This window comes from Procambarus clarkii, chromosome 5 (genome assembly GCF_040958095.1).
Source record: "Procambarus clarkii isolate CNS0578487 chromosome 5, FALCON_Pclarkii_2.0, whole genome shotgun sequence".
Lineage (NCBI taxonomy): Eukaryota > Metazoa > Arthropoda > Malacostraca > Decapoda > Cambaridae > Procambarus > Procambarus clarkii.
Genome location: NC_091154.1, coordinates 35,560,621 through 35,581,599, shown reverse-complemented (window position 1 = coordinate 35,581,599; position 20,979 = coordinate 35,560,621). Strand labels below are relative to the sequence as shown.

The following is a 20,979-nucleotide window of genomic DNA, read 5'->3' as shown; positions in this document are numbered from 1 at the left end:
AAGTTCCAAGTAGCACGGGGTATGGTGAGCCCGTAGTGGACTTACCTGGCACAGGAACGGGGCTGTAACTATCTCTCTTCCATATTGTTGTTATAGATTCAGCTACTCGGAACAAGTTCCAAGTAGCACGGGCTATGGTGAGCCCGTAGTGGACTTACCTGGCACAGGAACGGGGCTGTAACTATCTCTCTTCCATATTGTTGTTATAGATTCAGCTACTCGGAACAAGTTCCAAGTAGCACGGGCTATGGTGAGCCCGTAGTGGACTTACCTGGCACAGGAACGGGGCTGTAACTATCTCTCTTCCATATTGTTGTTATAGATTCAGCTACTCGGAACAAGTTCCAAGTAGCACGGGCTATGGTGAGCCCGTAACTTACCTGGCACAGGAGCGGGGCAAGTAGCACGGGCTATGGTGAGCCCGTAGTGGACTTCCCTGGCACAGGAGCGGTGTTTTGTGTGTGTCCCTTCCTCACTATACACGCCTCACCATCAACCATCACCAACTCTGCGCCAATATTGTAGTTTCATATTTCGCTGGCGATGATTCGCCTGACGCCGACCAGAACTCACTGGGCGACAGACCAACGTCCGCCTGATTGGACTTACCGGAGGAAAAACCAGCTACATACAAGACTGGACTTTTGCAGAGGATAAACCAGATTGTCTGCGCTCTTGCATCTTGTAAAACAATTGTTAGCCATCTTCTCTTCTTATCTTGAGGTTATCTTGAGATGATTTCGGGGCTTTAGTGTCCCCGCGGCCCGGTCCTCGACCAGGCCTCCACCCCCAGGAAGCAGCCCGTGACAGCTGACTAACTCCCAGGTACCTATTTACTGCTAGGTAACAGGGGCATTCAGGGTGAAAGAAATTTGCCCATTTGTTTCTCCTCGTGCGGGAATCGAACCCGCGCCACAGAATCACGAGTCCTGCACGCTATCCACCAGGCTACGAGGACCCGTAGGATCTTGAATCAATTCTATTCACATGTTACATAACCCTTGTAACATGGTATATTTAATATATCCTTTTCATAGGTTCACGTAATTAGATTGCGAAGTCCAAGAGGCCTCTCTAAACTGGAGTTACATTCACGATACATTTTTTAAAAAGCAAACGCTAGTTCAATTTATCGGGTGTTTTTTTTTATGTAAGCAGTTTAGCCCTATATTTGTCGGTCCGTCCGGAGATACACAGCTGGCCGCCACATTAATTTAATGGAGATCTTGATAACGGCGTGGCGGTGCTGCAGTAGCGGCACGGCCGGGCAGGGTACGGACAGCCACGGCCGGCCGGGCAGGGCACGGACAGCCACGGCCGGCCGGGCAGGGGTACGGACAGCCACGGCCGGCCGGGCAGGGGTACGGACAGCCACGGCCGGCCGGGCAGGGGTACGGACAGCCACGGCCGGCCGGGCAGGGCACGGACAGCCACGGCCGGCCGGGCAGGGACAGCCACGGCCGGGTAGGGCACGGACAGCCACGGCCGGGCAGGGCACGGACAGCCACGGCCGGGCAGGGCACGGACAGCCACGGCCGGGTAGGGCACGGACAGCCACGCACCACAGGAAAGATGAAAGTGTTCAGATAAGGCCAGGGCGGGAGTCCTCTGACCATATACTGAGCTTGCTGCTTCATGCTTGAGAGTCAGCCCGTCCTCCTAAGGTCCCCCCAACGTCAAGACACTGTCGTACTAACGTGACCTTATTCTAACCAGCCAGAGGACCCAAAACAGAAAACGGGACAGTACACGTCAATGTCGCCAGCCGCTTCCATTTTCTAGTACGACGATTTTTGGCCTTAGAGTATACGTCAAAATGCGACGTTCTATTAGGAGGACGGGTTGCGACAGTATCCGCCACAGTGACTCCAATGGATATCTATTATCTGTTTGCGAAAATGAAGTAGCTTGTTTAAGTTTATTAAAAATTAGGACGCAGTGTTAAAAAAAAACGGAAACTGCAGAAAGTCTGTTGGCCTATGTGAAGCAGCCTCTATTTACACCCACCCAAACTCATACATGAGTAATGAGTAATGAACGATTAGTATAACCCAGCGATCCCCCGTCTGTCATGTTACCCGCTAATTTGGTCCATGAATCAACAACCCTGTACTCATGTTCATGTTTTTGTCTATAATTACGCAGCTTGATAAGTTTTTTGAATAAAGATATAGCGAATATATTATCTTTTTTGTATGATGATCAGGTGGGTCTTTAACTTTTTGAATCCTGTTGACTGCAATATGGACTTAAAAGAGAACGCTCTAATTATCAATTTATCAGTTGTTTTGATAAAGGGAAGTATCTTGACCACAAGCAAGTGCCCTGATGATGTAATGTTGTCCAGAGCCTACACGAGAAATTAGGCCTTGTGAGTTTTTCAATTTTCACCGTTGTTGGTTAACAGTGTTGAGAGAGGCAGCTTTGTCTTCTGGCGTGTTGAGGACGTATTGAGGGCGTATAGAGATGCGTGTTAAGGACGTATTGAGGGCGTATAGAGATGCGTGTTGAGGACGTATTGAGGGCGTATTGAGATGCGTGTTGAGGACGTGTTGAGGGCGTATTGAGATGCGTGTTGAGGACGTATTGAGGGCGTATTGAGATGCGTGTTGAGGACGTATTGAGGGCGTATTGAGATGCGTGTTGAGGACGTATTGAGGGCGTATTGAGATGCGTGTTGAGGACGTATTGAGGGCGTATTGAGATGCGTGTTGAGGACGTATTGAGGACGTATTGAGATGCGTGTTGAGGACGTATTGAGGGCGTATTGAGATGCGTGTTGAGGACGTATTGAGGGCGTATTGAGATGCGTGTTGAGGGCGTATTAAGATGCGTGTTAAGGACGTGTTAAGTTGAGCTATCCACAGACAGACAATAAGTCACAATAACGGGGCTGAAAATTAGACACCCAACTCATCTGAAAATAAAGGCAATGACGACGTTTCGGTCCGTCCCGGACCATTATCAATTCGACTTGATAATGACGGTCCAGGACGGACCGAAACGTCGTCAGTTCTTTACTTTCAGGTGTGCGGGTTGGGTGTCAGGTGTGCAGGTTGAATTTCCCTTCTTCCTGCTACACCTGATTGATGATAGTACAAAGTTATCAAGTGCACTCTTAAGAACGAACCATTAATTATTCGGTAAAACCATTTATGCTAAAGAAATGTGACAAATAATCGCATACCACGGTCACATACATTTATGTTAAGACCGCGTGGGTAAGCAATGAGGTTTGCCAACTGGCCGTTGTCAGGTGTGTCATGGGTGAGTCTGGCATAACTTTTATAAGACTTATCCTCGTACACACACACACGACTCCTCTTATCCTCCTCCTAGGTGAACCAATGGCGTGCGAGAACTTAGCATAGACTTGCAAATATTCGCTTCTGCGTCACGTTGAGTTCTGAGACAATTGGTAACGTCTGTAAACATTTACACAAATGTAAACAGTGGAAAATAAAGAGTTCGCTTTGCTTGAAAGGATAAAAGGAGTTATAAGTGGAGTTTCGAACGTGCAGCAAATGCGACTACGGGTTGTTGACCAGTGAAGAAGATGCAGGGCGGCAGGAGAGGACGTAGTATGGGCTGGGGTGTTGCAGCCTCCGTCTCTCTTCTGTGTCTAGCGGTCGTCTGCCTCTCCGTCGTCACGCCAGCATCTGCGGAAGGTATGTTTATGTATTATTCTGCCCCTATTTTTATGTTACAGGTCTGCCCCCTCAACTGTCAGGTACCCGGGACGAGTTTGTTTATGTGGTGAGGTTGTGTGTCTCCCTCTCTTGCCGGGTGGGACCCCTCCTCACGCCTCTTCCCCTATATATATAAATTATATATAATATACATAATATATATATATTGGAGGGGGCGTCTTGACGGTGCCCGGGGAGCGTGTGTCGTAGGCCTCACCTGACTAATGTTCCCATCACACTCCTTCTCATTTTATCCCTTCTTGTTGGGAGTCATTTTCTTTCCATTGGGTCTTCATCTCCTGCCTGGCCTATCCACTTCCGTCGCTCCTCCGCCCTGCCCTAATTTCGAACAGCCTCCCGCCCGCCATAGGTCTTCTTTTTTTTAACAACAAGGTTAGGTGCACACAGCAGTGTGCTGCTGCCCGTATTCTCTGCGAGGATTAAAATGAAGAGATCAAGAACTATTAGTTCATCTAATATCTCCGTCTCGCAGGATCGTTATTGATTCATGAAATCGTGAGAAAACATGAGATGCGCGTCTAGTCTACCAGACTGCATTAGTTTACTAGCCTGCACTAGTCCACTAGTCTACTAAGCTACACTAGCAAACTCTGGGTAGAGCACAAGAATATCTTGCTATATTCGCGGGTGTATGAAGTAGTTACAGAGCTCAACATATGTGTCCCAGCTCTTGTTCACATAGTTTACGGTGGGTCTGGAGCAGCTCTACCCCCCCCCCTCCCCTCTCTCCCACATAAAACACTCCCGTAGTGATGACACAGTCCCTCTTCTTCACACCCAACCCGACGCCTCTCCCACCCTCCTCCCCAGCTTCCTTACCTCCCTTTTCCACTCACACTTTCCTCTCCCTCTCGGCCCTGCCGGCTGCCGCTCCACAACTCATCGTGGACAACAAAAACATATGAAGGCAGCTAATTCCCCCCCCCCTCCCTTATGTATCGAGCCACCCGACACCGCCCGGGATGTCGCCGCCGCCCTCCCCGCGGGCGGGAAAATGTCCTCTCTCTTTTTTTTCCCTCGTAATTCAAGAGTTAATGGCTCATTTGCGTCTCGTATCGCATGACATATACAATAAATGAATGAACTCACCTGTATAAATAAGGTGGAAAGGCGTATATAGGATGTAAATAAATAGTTTTTAATTGGTTACAACTGTCTACCATCTTCTGTCGAGGGATTCCAAGATGTCGGCATGTCATCCTATCTTCCTTTTATGTGGGATTTTCCTCGACGTTTAGTTGTTTTGGAGAATTCCGCTCTCTCGGTGGTCAAGGGTGTAGTGGCGACGACCTCACGTGGAGCAGGATACAAAGGTGTTCGTATATCGTGTTATCTCCCTACACTACACGACACCTCTTGTGTGGCGCCAAAATATATCGTAGAGGTTGTCGGGTTTCATTCTTTGTTGGTTCTTGGGGGCCGCTGCGCCTGCTGCACTTCGCGTAAGGGCAGCGGGACTGTTGTGAACGTCACGTATGGGTTTAGGTTTGCTTTGAAATTAAGGTAATAAGACGATACTTTGGTTCAGGGTTTCTTAGGGTCTTGAATGTGAGAGACGTGTTGCTGGGGGGTTGTCCGTCCCCTGCCGCCCGGTTGTTCAGCCCTGATTTTCGGTAGTCCGGCACCGCCCTGCTGGTTGTTTGTCCCTCCTGTCGTAGAGTTCGTTGCTACTCAGATGTTTGGTCCGTCACCCGGTAGTTTGGGCTATTGTTGTGTAGTTTGGGCCGTCGCCCGGTAGTTTGGGGCCGTCGACCGGTAGTTTGGGCCATTGTTCTGTAGTTTGGGCCGTCACCTGGTAATCTGGGTCATTGTGCTGTAGTTTGGGCCGTCGCCCGGTAGTTTGGGGCCGTCGACCGGTAGTTTGGGCCGTCGACCGGTAGTTTGGGCCGTCGACCGGTAGTTTAGGCCATTGTTCTGTAGTTTGGGGCCGTCGACCGGTAGTTTGGGCCGTCGACCGGTAGTTTAGGCCATTGTTCTGTAGTTTGGGGCCGTCGACCGGTAGTTTGGGGCCGTCGACCGGTAGTTTGGGCCGTCGCCCGGTAGTTTGGGCCGTCGCCCGGTAGTTTGGACCGCCGCGTGCGTCAATTAGCCGCGTGCGTCAACAAGAGCCAGACAGCAGGACGGGGTAAAGACAACATCAGTCACCATCTTCACCTACAAACACAAACAATTGGCGCCTCCTGAAGCCTCGCCCAAACCAAACTAGATTTTTCATTTAGATACTTAATGGGTAAACTTGGGGTGAGGCCAGGAGCACTGGTGAGGTGTGGCCAGGAGCACGGGTGAGGTGTGGCCAGGAGCACTGGTGAGGCGTGGCCAGCACGGGTGAGGTGTGGCCAGGAGCACGGGTGAGGTGTGGCCAGCACGGGTGAGGTGTGGCCAGGAGCACGGGTGAGGTGTGGCCAGCACGGGTGAGGTGTGGCCAGGAGCACGGGTGAGGTGTGGCCAGCACGGGTGAGGTGTGGCCAGGAGCACGGGTGAGGCGTGGCCAGGCGCACTGGTGAGGCGTGGCCAGGAGCACGGGTGGGGTGTGGCCAGGCGCACTGGTGAGGTGTGGCCAGGAGCACGGGTTAGGTGTGGCCAGGAGCACGGGTGAGGTGTGGCCAGGAGCACGGGTGAGGTGTGGCCAGGAGCACGGGTGAAGTGTGGCCAGGAGCACTGGTGAGGCGTGGCCAGGAGCACGGGTGAGGTGTGGCCAGGAGCACGGGTGAGGCGTGGCCAGGAGCACTGGTGAGGCGTGGCCAGGAGCACGGGTGAGGCGCGGAAAGGTGTGTACTAAACTTGGCACTGGGTGAGGCGCCTGGCTGTCATCCCCAAATGGTTCTGTCACTGACGGCTTTACTGTTCCTAGGCCTACCCGCTCTCCCTCGGGCTTCCCCTCTCTCTTTCGGCCTGCCCCTCTTTCCCTCGGCCTCCTCACTCTCCCTCGGCCTCCTCCTCTCACTTCTAGGTTGCACTGCTTTTGACCATGTTGTCTAAGGCGTGTGCCTGGGAGCCCCAGAGCACAGGTTCGAATCCTCCTCACGGCTCCTACTGACGTTCTCGTTTATACATCGCGATAATGTGTAATTTCTTTGTGCATTGTTGTTGTTATTATTATTTGAATTATTATTACTTTCGGAAAGAGGAAGTGAGGGACACTACTCACATCCGAAGCGAGAGGATCATTTGAGGCACGTGGTGGTGATTACTGCGTCTCTGATGGGATTGGTAGACTTGCCAGCGTCTCTGATGGGGATTGGCAGCCTTGCCAGCGTCTCTGATGGGATTGGTAGACTTGCCAGCGTCTCTGATGGGGATTGGCAGCCTTGCCAGCGTCTCTGATGGGATTGGTAGACTTGCCAGCGTCTCTGATGGGGATTGGCAGCCTTGCCAGCGTCTCTGATGGGATTGGTAGACTTGCCAGCGTCTCTGATGGGGATTGGCAGCCTTGCCAGCGTCTCTGATGGGATTGGTAGCCTTGCCAGCGTCTCTGATGGGATTGGTAGCCTTGCCAGCGTCTCTGATGAGGATTGGCAGCCTTGCCAGCGTCTCTGATGGGGATTGGCAGCCTTGCCAGCGTCTCTGATGGGATTGGTAGACTTGCCAGCGTCTCTGATGGGGATTGGCAGCCTTGCCAGCGTCTCTGATGGGATTGACAGCCTTGCCAGCGTCTCTGATGGGGATTGGTAGCCTTGCCAGCGTCTCTGATGGGATTGGTAGACTTGCCAGCGTCTCTGATGGGATTGGTAGACTTGCCAGCGTCTCTGATGGGATTGGTAGACTTGCCAGCGTCTCTGATGGGATTGGTAGACTTGCCAGCGTCTCTGATGGGATTTGGCAGCCTTGCCAGCGTCTCTGATGGGGATTGACAGCCTTGCCAGCGTCTCTGATGGGGATTGGCAGCCTTGCCAGCGTCTCTGATGGGATTGGTAGACTTGCCAGCGTCTCTGATGGGGATTGGCAGCCTTACCAGCGTCTCTGATGGGGATTGGCAGCCTTGCCAGCGTCTCTGATGGGGATTGGCAGCCTTGCCAGCGCCTCTGATGGGATTGGCAGCCTTACCAGCGTCTCTGATGGGGATTGGCAGCCTTGCCAGCGTCTCTGATGGGGATTGGCAGCCTTGCCAGCGTCTCTGATGGGATTGGTAGACTTGCCAGCGTCTCTGATGGGGATTGGCAGCCTTACCAGCGTCTCTGATGGGGATTGGCAGCCTTACCAGCGTCTCTGATGGGGATTGGCAGCCTTACCAGCGTCTCTGATGGGGATTGGCAGCCTTGCCAGCGCCTCTGATGGCGTCTTAAGACCTTCCAAGCACTGCACAAAAAATACTTATGTCTGACGGTCTGGGGGGTTGACCTGTCTTCTTCCTCTTAAGGTTAGCTTGAGATGATGTCGGGGCTCAGCGTCCCCGCGGCCCGTTCCTCGACCAGGCCTCATTTTTTTTACACACCCCCAGGAAGCAGCCCGTAGCAGCTGTCTAACTCCCAGGTACCTATTTACTGCTAGGCGAACAGGAGCATCGGGGTGAAAGAAACTCTGCCCAATTTGTTTCCGCCTCCGCCGGGGATCGAATCCGGAACCTCATGACTACGAATCCCGAGCGGTGTCTACTCAGCTGTCAGGCCCCTTACTTACCCCTACATAGCTGACATAATTTCTGCAACTGGTTACCTCTCTCCCTCACCTGGTCACCACTCTCCCTCACCTGGTCACCACTCTCCCTCACCTGGTCACCACTCTCCCTCACCTGGTCACCACTCTCCCTCACCTGGTCACCACTCTCCCTCACCTGGTCACCTCTCTCCCTCACCTGGTCACCACTCTCCCTCACCTGGTCACCACTCTCCCTCACCTGGTAAATGTAACGCCTTGGACCCTGTAACGCTCTCTGTAACCCTGCAATCCCATTGGCTAATCCGGTAATCCCTTTCGCTAGCTTGGTGATGCCTCTCGCTATTTCAACAATCCCTCTCGCTAACTCAATAATTCCTCTCATTGTTCTAGAGCTCTCTCTCACCCGCCTGCTCTCAGAACACGTCCTCTAGTGTAGAGGGACCTGCTCCTCTCTGCTCTAGCCTAGTGTACCTCTAGTGTAGAGGGACCTGCTCCTCTCTGCTCTAGCCTAGTGTACCTCTAGTGTAGAGGGACCTGCTCCTCTCTGCTCTAGCCTAGTGTACCTCTAGTGTAGAGGGACCTGCTCCTCTCTGCTCTAGCCTAGTGTACCTCTAGTGTAGAGGGACCTGCTCCTCTCTGCTCTAGCCTAGGAACACTTTAGGAATTCCGTGCGTCAGGTGTGTACGGTATTAAAATCGCAGGACATATAATACACTTTACACCATCATATTGTATTATTGTGTTGGCTGTCCACGCGATCATTAGACTCTTCAGATCTGCTGGTATGAGGTACCTGGTGCCTTCAGATCTGCTGGTATGAGGTACCTGGTGCCTTCAGATCTGCTGGTATGAGGTACCTGGTGCCTTCAGACCTGCTGGTATGAGGTACCTGGTGCCTTCAGATCTGCTGGTATGAGGTACCTGGTGCCTTCAGATCTGCTGGTATGAGGTACCTGGTGCCTTCAGATCTGCTGGTATGAGGTACGTGGTTCTTTCAGACCTGCTGGTATGAGGTACCTGGTGCTTTCAGATCTGCTGGTATGAGGTACCTGGTGCCTTCAGATCTGCTGGTATGAGGTACCTGGTGCCTTCAGACCTGCTGGTATGAGGTACCTGGTGCCTTCAGATCTGCTGGTATGAGGTACCTGGTGCCTTCAGATCTGCTGGTATGTGGTACCTGGTCCTTTCAGACCTGCTGGTATGAGGTACCTGGTCCTTTCAGACCTGCTGGTATGAGGTACGTGGTTCTTTCAGACCTGCTGGTATGAGGTACCTGGTGCTTTCAGACCTGCTGGTATGAGGTACCTGGTGCCTTCAGACCTGCTGGTATAAGGTACCTGGTGCTTTCAGACCTGCTGGTATGAGGTACCTGGTCCTTTCAGACCTGCTGGTATGAGGTACCTGGTCCTTTCAGACCTGCTGGTATGAGGTACCTGGTGCCTTCAGACCTGCTGGTATGAGGTACCTGGTGCCTTCAGACCTGCTGGTATGAGGTACCTGGTCCTTTCAGACCTGCTGGTATGAGGTACCTAGTCCTTTCAGACCTGCCGTAATGAGGTTATTGGCGTTTTTCAAGTACTTCATCACTCATGTTCATGAGGATATCCCCATAATCCTTCTTAAATTGGTCAGTGCCGTTGGTGATTACACTCGGGCCTGTGACTAACCATCCTGGGAGACTGGCACCTGGACCTACACAACCCTCTAGTCTAACGATGGGGTCAACTGGGAGGGCGTATGACCCCTCAATTTGACCTCACTTACCATATGTAAAGGTTGCTATGACGCGTGAGATGATCTCTTGTTATCGCGGAAATCTCCCTCCCCTAACCCAGTAATCTCCGTCCCTAGCCTAGTAATCCCCCCTCACTGACTCAGTAATCTCCCTCACAACGCAGTAATCCGTTCCTCGTGTCGATAATTTCCTCCTTCTGCGCCGCTGATGCTACCATAGTTTGCTTGGCAGTAGTAACTACAGCTGGAACGAGGGTAGTTAAGGGTAGTTAAGAGGAGACAGTTACTACAGGCACGAGAGTCAAGGGTTGATGGGAAGGTAGGCAAGCTCCTCTCTGGCAGAAGAGGAGCCAGAATGAGGGAAGGGACCTTAAGGGACAAGTGCCAGAAGGAGGAGAAACGGACCCCAAGAGCTGAACCTCATCCTGTAAGCACATATAGGCTACTACAAGTAGGCGAGTTCACACACACTACCCGTAACTAATCCCCAGAGCGGGTTTCATCTGCACGTGTGTGGATTTAGTACATTTATATTAGGGATTTTTTTGACGTGGGCTCAAATGTACGGCGGAAAGCTGTTGTTTTACGATTGGACTATCAGCTTGTGGCCCACAGTCACCACAGCTCTCCATAGAACATGGAATGTGTTCTTATGTGGGTCGCCATGGTAGACTGCTCAAATTTTGATAAATCTGATAAATACATAGGATAAAATCTGGCTCCTCGGCTTCCTTCCTCACCTTGTTGGCATTTTTTGTGCCAACAAGGTGAGCTCATAATAATAATAATAATAATAATAATAATAATAATAATAATAATAATAATAATAATAATAATAATAATAATAATAATAATAATAATAAAAATAATAAAAATAATAATAATAATAATTATTATTATTATTTTCAATATTTCTGTCCTGCTCGGGAATCAGTTGTGAGTTGAGAACCAGTAGCAGCAGGAGCAGTAGTAGTAGTTGCAGTACAAGTAATAGTACAAGTAATAGTACAAGTAATAATATAAGTAGTAGTAATATATTTGCAGCAGAAGTATTGGTTACGAAGACATAAACAGGGACCGGAAGACCTCCCCCAGAAGCAGTGTAGACAAAAGTGAGACAATTTCCTGTCTCACAGAAGGAGACATTAGCACAATAACCTGTGTGCATATCGTACACTTAACAGAGTACAGCATATAACATATGTGAGACCAGTCCTTAATTATGCAGCTTCGGCATGGTCCTAACCCGAAGAAACAGAAAATAAAATCTTAGAAAGTACAAAGATATATAATAAGGCAGGTACCTTGTACCAACTTGGGACTTATATATACCTGATCAACCAGGCTGTGACTCATACGTCAGGCTGCGAGCAGCCGCGTCTAACAGCCTGGTTGATCAGTCCAGCAACCAGGAGGCCTGGTCGACGACCGGGCCGCGGGGACACTAAGCCCCGGAAGCACCTCAAGGTAGCCTCAAGGTAGGTAGGTAGGATGGGTAGACTGCATATTCCTGGACTGCCAAAAACCCTTTGACACAGTACCGTATATGAGACTGCTATTCAAACTTGAGAGGCAGGCAGGAGTAAGCGGAAAGGCCCTGGCATGGGTAAGGAACTACCTAACAGGAAGGAGCTAGAAAGTAACGGCAAGGGGCCAGAAGTCGGACTGGCGAACAGTAACGAGTGGATCAACACCTCAAGGATCGGTGTTAGGACCAGTTCTATTTCTAATATACATTAACGACATGTTTACAGGAGTAGGAGGAGTCTATAAGTCGATGTTCGCGGATGGCACAAAATTAATGAGAAGAATTGTGACAGATGAGGATTGTTGGATCCTCCAAGAGGACTTGAACAGGTTGCAGAGATGGTCAGAAAAATGGCTACTGGAGTTCAACGCGAGGAAATGTAGTTATATAAATGGGATTAGGTGATAGGAGACTAAAGGGACAGTACACTATGAAGGGGAATTGCCTACCTGTGACGATTCGAGAAAGAGACCTGGGAGTGGACGTAACACCTAATCTAACTCCTGAGGCACATATAAATAGGATATCGACAGCGTACTCTACACTGCCAAAAGTTTGAACATCATTCAGAAACCTAAGTAAGGAGGCATTTAGGGCGCTTTTACACTGCCTACGGGAGGCCAGTCTTAGAGTATGCCGGCCCATCATGGAGTCCCCATCTGAAGAAACACATAAGAAAACTGGAAAAGGTTCAGAAGTTTGCGACGAGGCTCGTCCCAGCGTTACAAGGGATGGGATATGAAGAGCGCCTTAAGGAACTGAAATTTAAGACACTAAAAAAAAGAAGGGAGAGGGGGGATATGATAGGAACATATAAAATACTCAGGGGGGATTGACAGGGTGGAAATAGACGAAATGTTCACAAGGAATAGTAACAGAACGAGGGGACATGAATGGAAGCTGGAAACTCAGATGAGTCACAGAGATGTTAGGAATTTTTCTTTTAGCGTGAGAGTAGTGGGAAAATGGAAATGCACTCAAGAAGCAGGTTGTGGAAGCAAATTCTATTCATAATTTTAAAACTAGAAATGATAGGGAAATAGGACCGGAGTCATGGTAAATAACCGATGGCTCGAAAGGCGGGATCCAAGAGTCAATGCTCGATTCTGCAGGCATCAAATAGGTGAGTACACACACACACACACACACACACACACACACACACACACACACACACACACACACACACACACACACACACACACACACACACACACACACACACACACACACAATTAGAGTCGGTAGGTGATCACTTAATTTTCTTGCTCGTCACGAAAATTGCCGAGTGCAGATCCTGGCCAGTTTTTGTTGGCGACTGACGCGTCGTTATGATGGCTGTAATATGTAGGTTCCTGTGTGCTTTGTTGCCCCCCCCTCCCCCCCCCTCTCTCTCTCTCTCTCTCTCTCTCTCTCTCTCTCTCTCTCTCTCTCTCTCTCTCTCTCTCTCTCTCTCTCTCTCTCTCTCTCTCTCTCTCTCTCTCTCTCTCTCTCTCTCTCTCTCTCTCTCTCTCTCTCTCTCTCTCTCTCTCTCTCTCTCTCTCTCTCTCTCTCTCTCTCTCTCTCTCTCTCTCTCTCTCTCTCTCTCTCTCTCTCTCTCTCTCTCTCTCTCTCTCTCTCTCTCTCTCTCTCTCTCTCACTCTCACTCTCACATCAGAGAGAGAGAGAGAGAGTTGCTTGTATTGGCATAGCATTAAAATGATGTAAAGACAATTTCAAGGATAACTAAGATGAACCACTGCCAGCAACAACAGTCAACAATAACACCAACACCATTACCTCCTACACTAACGAAGCCGGTCCCATAACTGGGGGTGAGACCACATCTGCCCTACACACTTCAACACGCACTCACCTGCTGTAGGGAGAAGTGTGTTGGAGATACACTTCAACACGTACTCCTCAGGTCTCGTAGGGAGTGATAGAACCACTTTAACCACTCATGAAACAGGTGTTAATGGCTGTTAATGGTTAATGGCTGAGTTGTTAGTGCAGAAGGCAACGCTATTAACGACTCTTCGTTGGTCTTAATGACTTATCGAGACCTGTAATTACTGATTTTACCGACAACATCTTGTCCCACCAGCATCTTGTCCCACCACCACCACCAGCATCTTGTACCACCACCACCAGCATCTTGTCCCACCACCACCAGCATCTTATCCCACCACCACCAGCATCTTGTACCACCACCACCAGCATCTTGTCCCACCACCACCAGCATCTTGTACCACCACCACCAGCATCTTGTCCCACCACCACCAGCATCTTGTTCCACCACCACTAGCATCTTGTCCCACCACCACCAGCATCTTGTACCACCACCACCAGCATCTTGTCCCACCACCACCACCAGCATCTTGTACCACCACCACCAGCATCTTGTCCCACCACCAGCATCTTGTCCCACCACCACCACCAGCATCTTGTTCCACCACCAGCATCTTGTCCCACCACCACCAGCATCTTGTCCCACCACAAACCAGCATCTTGTTCCACCACCACCAGCAGCATCTTGTTCCACCACCACCACCAGCATCTTGTACCACCACCACCAGCATCTTGTCCCACCACCAGCATCTTGTCCCACCACCACCACCAGCATCTTGTTCCACCACCAGCATCTTGTCCCACCACCACCAGCATCTTGTCCCACCACAAACCAGCATCTTGTTCCACCACCACCAGCAGCATCTTGTCCTACCACCACCACCAGCATCTTGTACCACCACCACCAGCATCTTGTCCCACCACCAGCATCTTGTCCCACCACCACCACCAGCATCTTGTTCCACCACCAGCATCTTGTCCCACCACCACCAGCATCTTGTCCCACCACAAACCAGCATCTTGTTCCACCACCACCACCAGCATCTTGTTCCACCACCACCAGCATCTTGTCCCACCACCACCAGCATCTTGTCCCACCAGCATCTTGTCCCACCACCACCACCAGCATCTTGTCCCACCACCACCAGCATCTTGTCCCACCACCACCAGCAGCATCTTGTCCCACCACCACCAGCATCTTGTCCCACCACCACCAGCAGCATCTTGTCCCACCACCACCAGCATCTTGTACCACCACCACCAGCATCTTGTTCCACCACCACCAGCATCTCGTCCCACCACCACCAGCATCTTGTCCCACCACCACCAGCATCTTGTCCCACCACCACCAGCATCTTGTCCCACCACCACCAGCATCTTGTCCCACCACCACCAGCATCTTGTCCCACCACCATCAGCATCTTGTCCCACCACCACCAGCATCTTGTCCCACCACCACCAGCATCTTGTCCCACCACCACCAGCATCTTGTACCACCACCACCAGCATCTTGTCCCACCACCACCAGCATCTTGTCCCACCACCACCAGCATCTTGTCCCACCACCACCAGCATCTTGTCCCACCACCACCAGCATCTTGTCCCACCACCACCAGCATCTTGTCCCACCACCACCAGCATCTTGTCCCACCACCACCACCAGCATCTTGTCCCACCACCACCAGCATCTTGTCCCACCACCACCAGCAGCATCTTGTCCCACCACCACCAGCATCTTGTCCCACCACCACCAGCAGCATCTTGTACCACCACCACCAGCATCTTGTTCCACCACCACCAGCATCTCGTCCCACCACCACAAGCATCTTGTCCCACCACCACCAGCATCTTGTCCCACCACCACCAGCATCTTGTCCCACCACCACCAGCATCTTGTCCCACCACCACCAGCATCTTGTCCCACCACCATCAGCATCTTGTCCCACCACCATCAGCATCTTGTCCCACCACCACCAGCATCTTGTCCCACCACCACCAGCATCTTGTCCCACCACCACCAGCATCTTGTACCACCACCACCAGCATCTTGTCCCACCACCACCAGCATCTTGTTCCACCACCACCAGCATCTCGTCCCACCACCACCAGCATCTTGTCCCACCACCACCAGCATCTTGTTCCACCACCACCAGCATCTCGTCCCACCACCACCAGCATCTTGTCCCACCACCACCAGCATCTTGTCCCACCACCACCAGCATCTTGTCCCACCACCATCAGCATCTTGTCCCACCACCACCAGCATCTTGTCCCACCACCACCAGCATCTTGTCCCACCACCACCAGCATCTTGTACCACCACCACCAGCATCTTGTCCCACCACCACCAGCATCTTGTCCCACCTGGTGAAGGGGGTGAGAGTGAGATAGAGGATAACACAGTGTTTACCACCAGGCTGGTCTTCAAGTGCCTCTCTCCACACACACTCACACTTCCTCTCTCTCATCTCACTTATTATGCATCATTATCACCTGTCTCATTACTCCTCTGCCTATTCACCCCCCCCCCCCCCTCCCTTTCCACATTACACTAGTGTGTATCTCTTCCATAATGCACGACGATAGTGCATTTTGCACTATCGTCGGATAGTGATGGAATGGGATCGTGCACTCCCATTCCATTGGCTACTATCACACCCTGGTACAACGACCCTAATACGGTCGTTGTAATGGTAATATTCCTTTGCGGACTATGGAGTACTGGGCCTCCGTCGCGTGTCACAGCGCTGGCAGGGAAGTACTTCCCAGTTCAAGTACTGAAATCTTTATTTCCCCCCCCCCCCGATGAGCGGGTCGGCCGAGCGGACAGCACACTGGACTTGTGATCCTGTGGTCCTGGGTTCGACCCCAGGTGCCGGCGAGAAACAATGGGCAGAGTTTCTTTCACCCTATGCCCCTGTTACCTAGCAGTAAAATAGGTACCTGGGTGTTAGTCAGCTGTCACGGGCTGCTTCCTGGGGGTGGAGGCCTGGTCTAGGACCGGGCCGCGGGGACACTAAAGCCCCGAAATCATCTCAAGATAACCAAGACACCCAAGGTCAGCTCTGATGTCACACACACACACACACACACACACACACACACACACACACACACACACACACACACACACACACACACACACACACACATACACACACACATACACATACACATACACATACACATACACATACACACACACACACACACACACACACACACACACACACACACACACACACACACACACACACACACACACACACACACACACAACACTCTGGCTCCTTTAAACTTGTCTTGTCACTTCCCTCAGTACCGGAGCCTCTGAATGGTCGTCTTGGAGCAAGAGTCTGATAGCTATACAGATTGCTGGCCTCTCATTATAAACTGGTGACTGTGTTGATGTGACTGGTGACCTGGCTACCCTAGTCGTCACCCTGGTGTGACAGTGCCGGTGTGGCACTCAGCACTAGAGGTGTGGCCGAGAGAGGTGGCACTTCCATCACCGCTCTACAGGAGTGGCACAATAATTCATTATACACTGTTGTATATAGCGCGCGCTTTTATTGGCACTCCCAGAGTAAAGGAAATCTGTGAAGAGACAGAAAAAATCATTTGTTTACTTCTGCTGTGGGCGCTGTGTATACTCTTGGTGTATCTATGGGTACCCACGCTACCGTCCCTTCCAGATATAATGCAGGCGCAGGCGCAGGCGCAGGCGCTTGTCACTTGTTAAAACAATTGGTTATATTTAGACATCCGTATATCTTCTTTTTTAGAATTTAATGTAGTTGATTAGTGTATTATATAGGTATGTATGAGCGGATGTCTCCTTGGTTGTTGTTGTTGTTATAGATTAAGCTACTCGGAACAAGTTCCAAGTAGCACGGCCTATGGTGAGCCCGTAACGTCTCTTTGGTGTTGGTTATGCCAGTGGACGACCTGAGCACATCTGAAGGATTGACTGCACTGAAAGTTGTTACACATACAAGGTTGTGGCTCCTTTCTCCTCTCTCCTTTCCTCCTCCTCCTTCATTCACTCTTTCCCTTATTTTATTCTGTGGTTATATGTACTTTTTCCCTGTGACGGTGGGTTTGCTGGGCGCGCCGCAGCTCTCTCTTCACCCACACTGCACTTGAACACCCGCCAGGTTTTCAGAGAATTCTTTTTACCTCTCTTTCATTTGTTGTGTCTGGCCTGAAGAGCTGGGCGTGGCTGCCTCTTGTGGTATGACCCATTGTTTTGAGAGGCGGACACTCCTGTATCCTCCACACGCGGCCAGTACACTCCTGTATCCTCCACACGCGGCCAGTACACTCCTGTATCCTCCACACGCGGCCAGTACACTCCTGTATCCTCCACACGCGGCCAGTACACTCCTGTATCCTCCACACGCGGCCAGTACACTCCTGTATCCTCCACACGCGGCCAGTACACTCCTGTATCCTCCACACGCGGCCAGTACACTCCTGTATCCTCCACACGCGGCCAGTACACTCCTGTATCCTCCACACGCGGCCAGTACACTCCTGTATCCTCCACACGCGGCCAGTACACTCCTGTATCCTCCACACGCGGCCAGTACACTCCTGTATCCTCCACACGCGGCCAGTACACTCCTGTATCCTCCACACGCGGCCAGTACACTCCTGTATCCTCCACACGCGGCCAGTACACTCCTGTATCCTCCACACGCGGCCAGTACACTCCTGTATCCTCCACACGCGGCTAGTACACTCCTGTAGCCTCCACACGCGGCCAGTACACTCCTGTAGCCTCCACACGCGGCCAGTACACTCCTGTAGCCTCCACACGCGGCCAGTACACTCCTGTATCCTCCACACGCGGCCAGTACACTCCTGTATCCTCCACACGCGGCCAGTACACTCCTGTATCATCCACACACGGCCAGTACACTCTTGTATCCTCCACACACGGCCAGTACACTCCTGTATCCTCCACACACGACCAGTACACTCCTGTATCCTCCACACACGGCCAGTACACTCCTGTATCCTCCACACACGACCAGTACACTCCTGTATCCTCCACACACGGCCAGTACACTCCTGTATCCTCCACACACGACCAGTACACTCCTGTATCCTCCACACACACGGCCAGTACACTCCTGTATCCTCCACACACGGGCCAGGACATCCCAGTAACCTCCTTACTCCTCTATATAGGTTCCCGTCGTCTGTAAACATTACCACGTGGTAATGTTTACCACGTTCCACCTCCTCCGGGAGATCATTTACATAATTGAGGAACAGTAGTGGGCTCGATACCAAGCCCTGTGGGACCCCGCTTGCCCCCTCGTTAACACTTCCTCTCTAACAACTCTGATGCTGGTATATGAGATGCTCTCTGAGCCCGTCCAGTACCTCCCTAGTTACTCCAACAAGTTTATTAAAGTTGTGACTCAGGGAACAGTTTCAAGGACTTTTGGCATTCTAAGACTATGCATTCTATGGCTAACACTAAGGGAGCCGGTCGGCCGAGCGGACAGCACGCTGGACTTGTGATCCTGTGGTCCTGGGTTCGATCTCAGGCGCCGGCGAGAAACAATTTGCAGAGTTTCTTTCACCCTATGCCCCTGTTACCTAGCAATAAAATAGGTACCTGGTTGTTAGTCAGCTGTCACGGGCTGCTTCCTGGAGGTGGAGGCCTGGTCGAGGACCGGGCCGCGGGGACACTAAAAAAGCCCCGAAATCATCTCAAGATAACGTCAAGAAGATGCATTTAATCCTTTCTTCTCTCTTGTGTTGTATCTTGGTGACCTTGTCGTATAATGGCGTCAGGTTCAACAGGCAGGCCTTGTCACCTCTCCAGTACTCTCGACTAATAGGTTGTGTTTCTTAGGTTCCGGCGACCAACGTTACAAATGCTACTTACTGTGTAAAGTAACGGCGGATAAATATCGACGTTTTCTATGCACTGGACTCAATAGGTTAGCTGGGTTGCTTGGGTTAGTATGTTTCTATTTAGGTTAGGTTGGATGTTTTGTACGGAGTGGCATATAAAAAACACGGGGCTGCCAATGTGCTAACTCCAAGATGCTTCGGACACAAGTGCAGCAACTTGTCAAGTTCCCACTTGAACACTTCAACTTTTGTTCCAGTGGTGTTTGTTATATCTGTTGTCAGTGGTGTCGGCGGCGGTGCTTATCTATCGGTACTTTCCTATCTGCGTCTACGTGGTAGTGAAGTCTAGCTCTGTGTCCCGCCTCCTAGCCGGCTTCCACAACTTCTTTCAGTGTATTCCACTTGTTGACCACCATACTAGTATTTCCTTGCCTTTCGTCGGCTCATGTGAACCTCTAGCGTGAGATCAACGCCGTGTCCTCTGTGTAATTTAAAGTATCTACTCCTAACCTACCAGAGGACCCGAAACAGAAAACGGGGCAGTACGTCACTTTCGGGAGCCGCTTCCATGTTCTAGTACGATCTTAGCTTCTACCTTTGTGTTCCCTTGTGCTACTTTGGTGCAGTTTAAAGCGGCTGTCCTTGCCTACTTGGTCTATTCTCCCTCACTTGGGCTGGACGGTAGAACGACGGTCTGGCTTCGTGCAGCGTTCAATCCCCGACCGTCCAAGTGGTCGGGCACCATTCGTTTCCCTCCGTCCCGTCCCAAATCCTTATCCCGACCCCTTCCAAGTGGTATGTAGTCGTAATGGCTCGGTGCTTTCCCCTGATTAATTCCCTCCCTCCCTCAGTATCATATATGTTGTGAGTATATCCCTCGTGTTTCTTCTCTTCTATGCTCTCTAGGGTTGGGAGATATAGCGTCATTAACCTCTCCTCATAGCTTAACCCCTTTAAGCTGTCACCAATCTTCTTAGAAATTGTGTAATTTTTGTAATAGAAATTACAAATTGTGTAATTGTAATAGAAATTGTAATTTTTAAATTTTTGTTTTATGCATAACTAGATGCTGGTTCCATGCCAGTGCTGCATATTCCAGTAATGGTAGAGCAAATGTTGTGTAGACTGCCTTGGAGGAGTGCTGTCTTAGGTTCCCACATGCTGCTGATGTTACCCTGTTTATGTGTGTCGCTGGTGTTAGTGTTGGAGTTATATCTGCTTCCAAATCTTACTTTCCTACACCTGTAGTTGCCTGTCCCTTATGGCGTAGGTGCCTCCTGGTCTCCTCTCTCCCTTTCCCATATGCACCACCTAATTACACTTGTTGGGAATTTTAGCCATAATTAATTTAAGTATTGGTAATGTCTTCTCGCAGACATAATAACATAGGAGAGAAACCCACACGTGTAATTTGTGAAATTTATGAAAAAATGTTCAAATGTAAAAAATGAACAGTCTTTCGCAGTCTCGTGAATGCTTTATCAAGGTCTGGGTTTTTCAGTCGTTGAGATGTAAGTCTCGTGCTGATCACACACTCAGACCTTGACAAAGCACTCAGGAGAGTGCGAAAGACTTGGTGTCAATTTTTTGTCAAAAGTTTCACAAATTACATAAGTGTGGGTTTTTATCCTAAATAATTAATTTGCCGACAGTTTGTCGAGGTCCTCCTGTAACTGTGGAGGTGGGGTATAGCTCTGTATGCCCTGG

General features: G+C 50.7%; 1 protein-coding gene across 3 annotated transcripts in view; it reads left to right on the top strand.

The window, feature by feature from the left end:
• LOC123766080 (extracellular matrix organizing protein FRAS1) overlaps positions 1-20,979 on the top strand; it is a 368,121-nt gene that overhangs the window by 241,218 nt on the left and 105,924 nt on the right. For all 3 annotated transcript variants that reach the window (XM_069301124.1, XM_069301135.1, XM_069301113.1), the window contains exon 2: positions 3,340-3,668. In XM_069301124.1, the coding sequence (XP_069157225.1) occupies positions 3,557-3,668 (112 nt within the window). In that variant the 5' untranslated portion in view covers positions 3,340-3,556. The remainder of the gene's footprint in view (positions 1-3,339; positions 3,669-20,979) is intronic.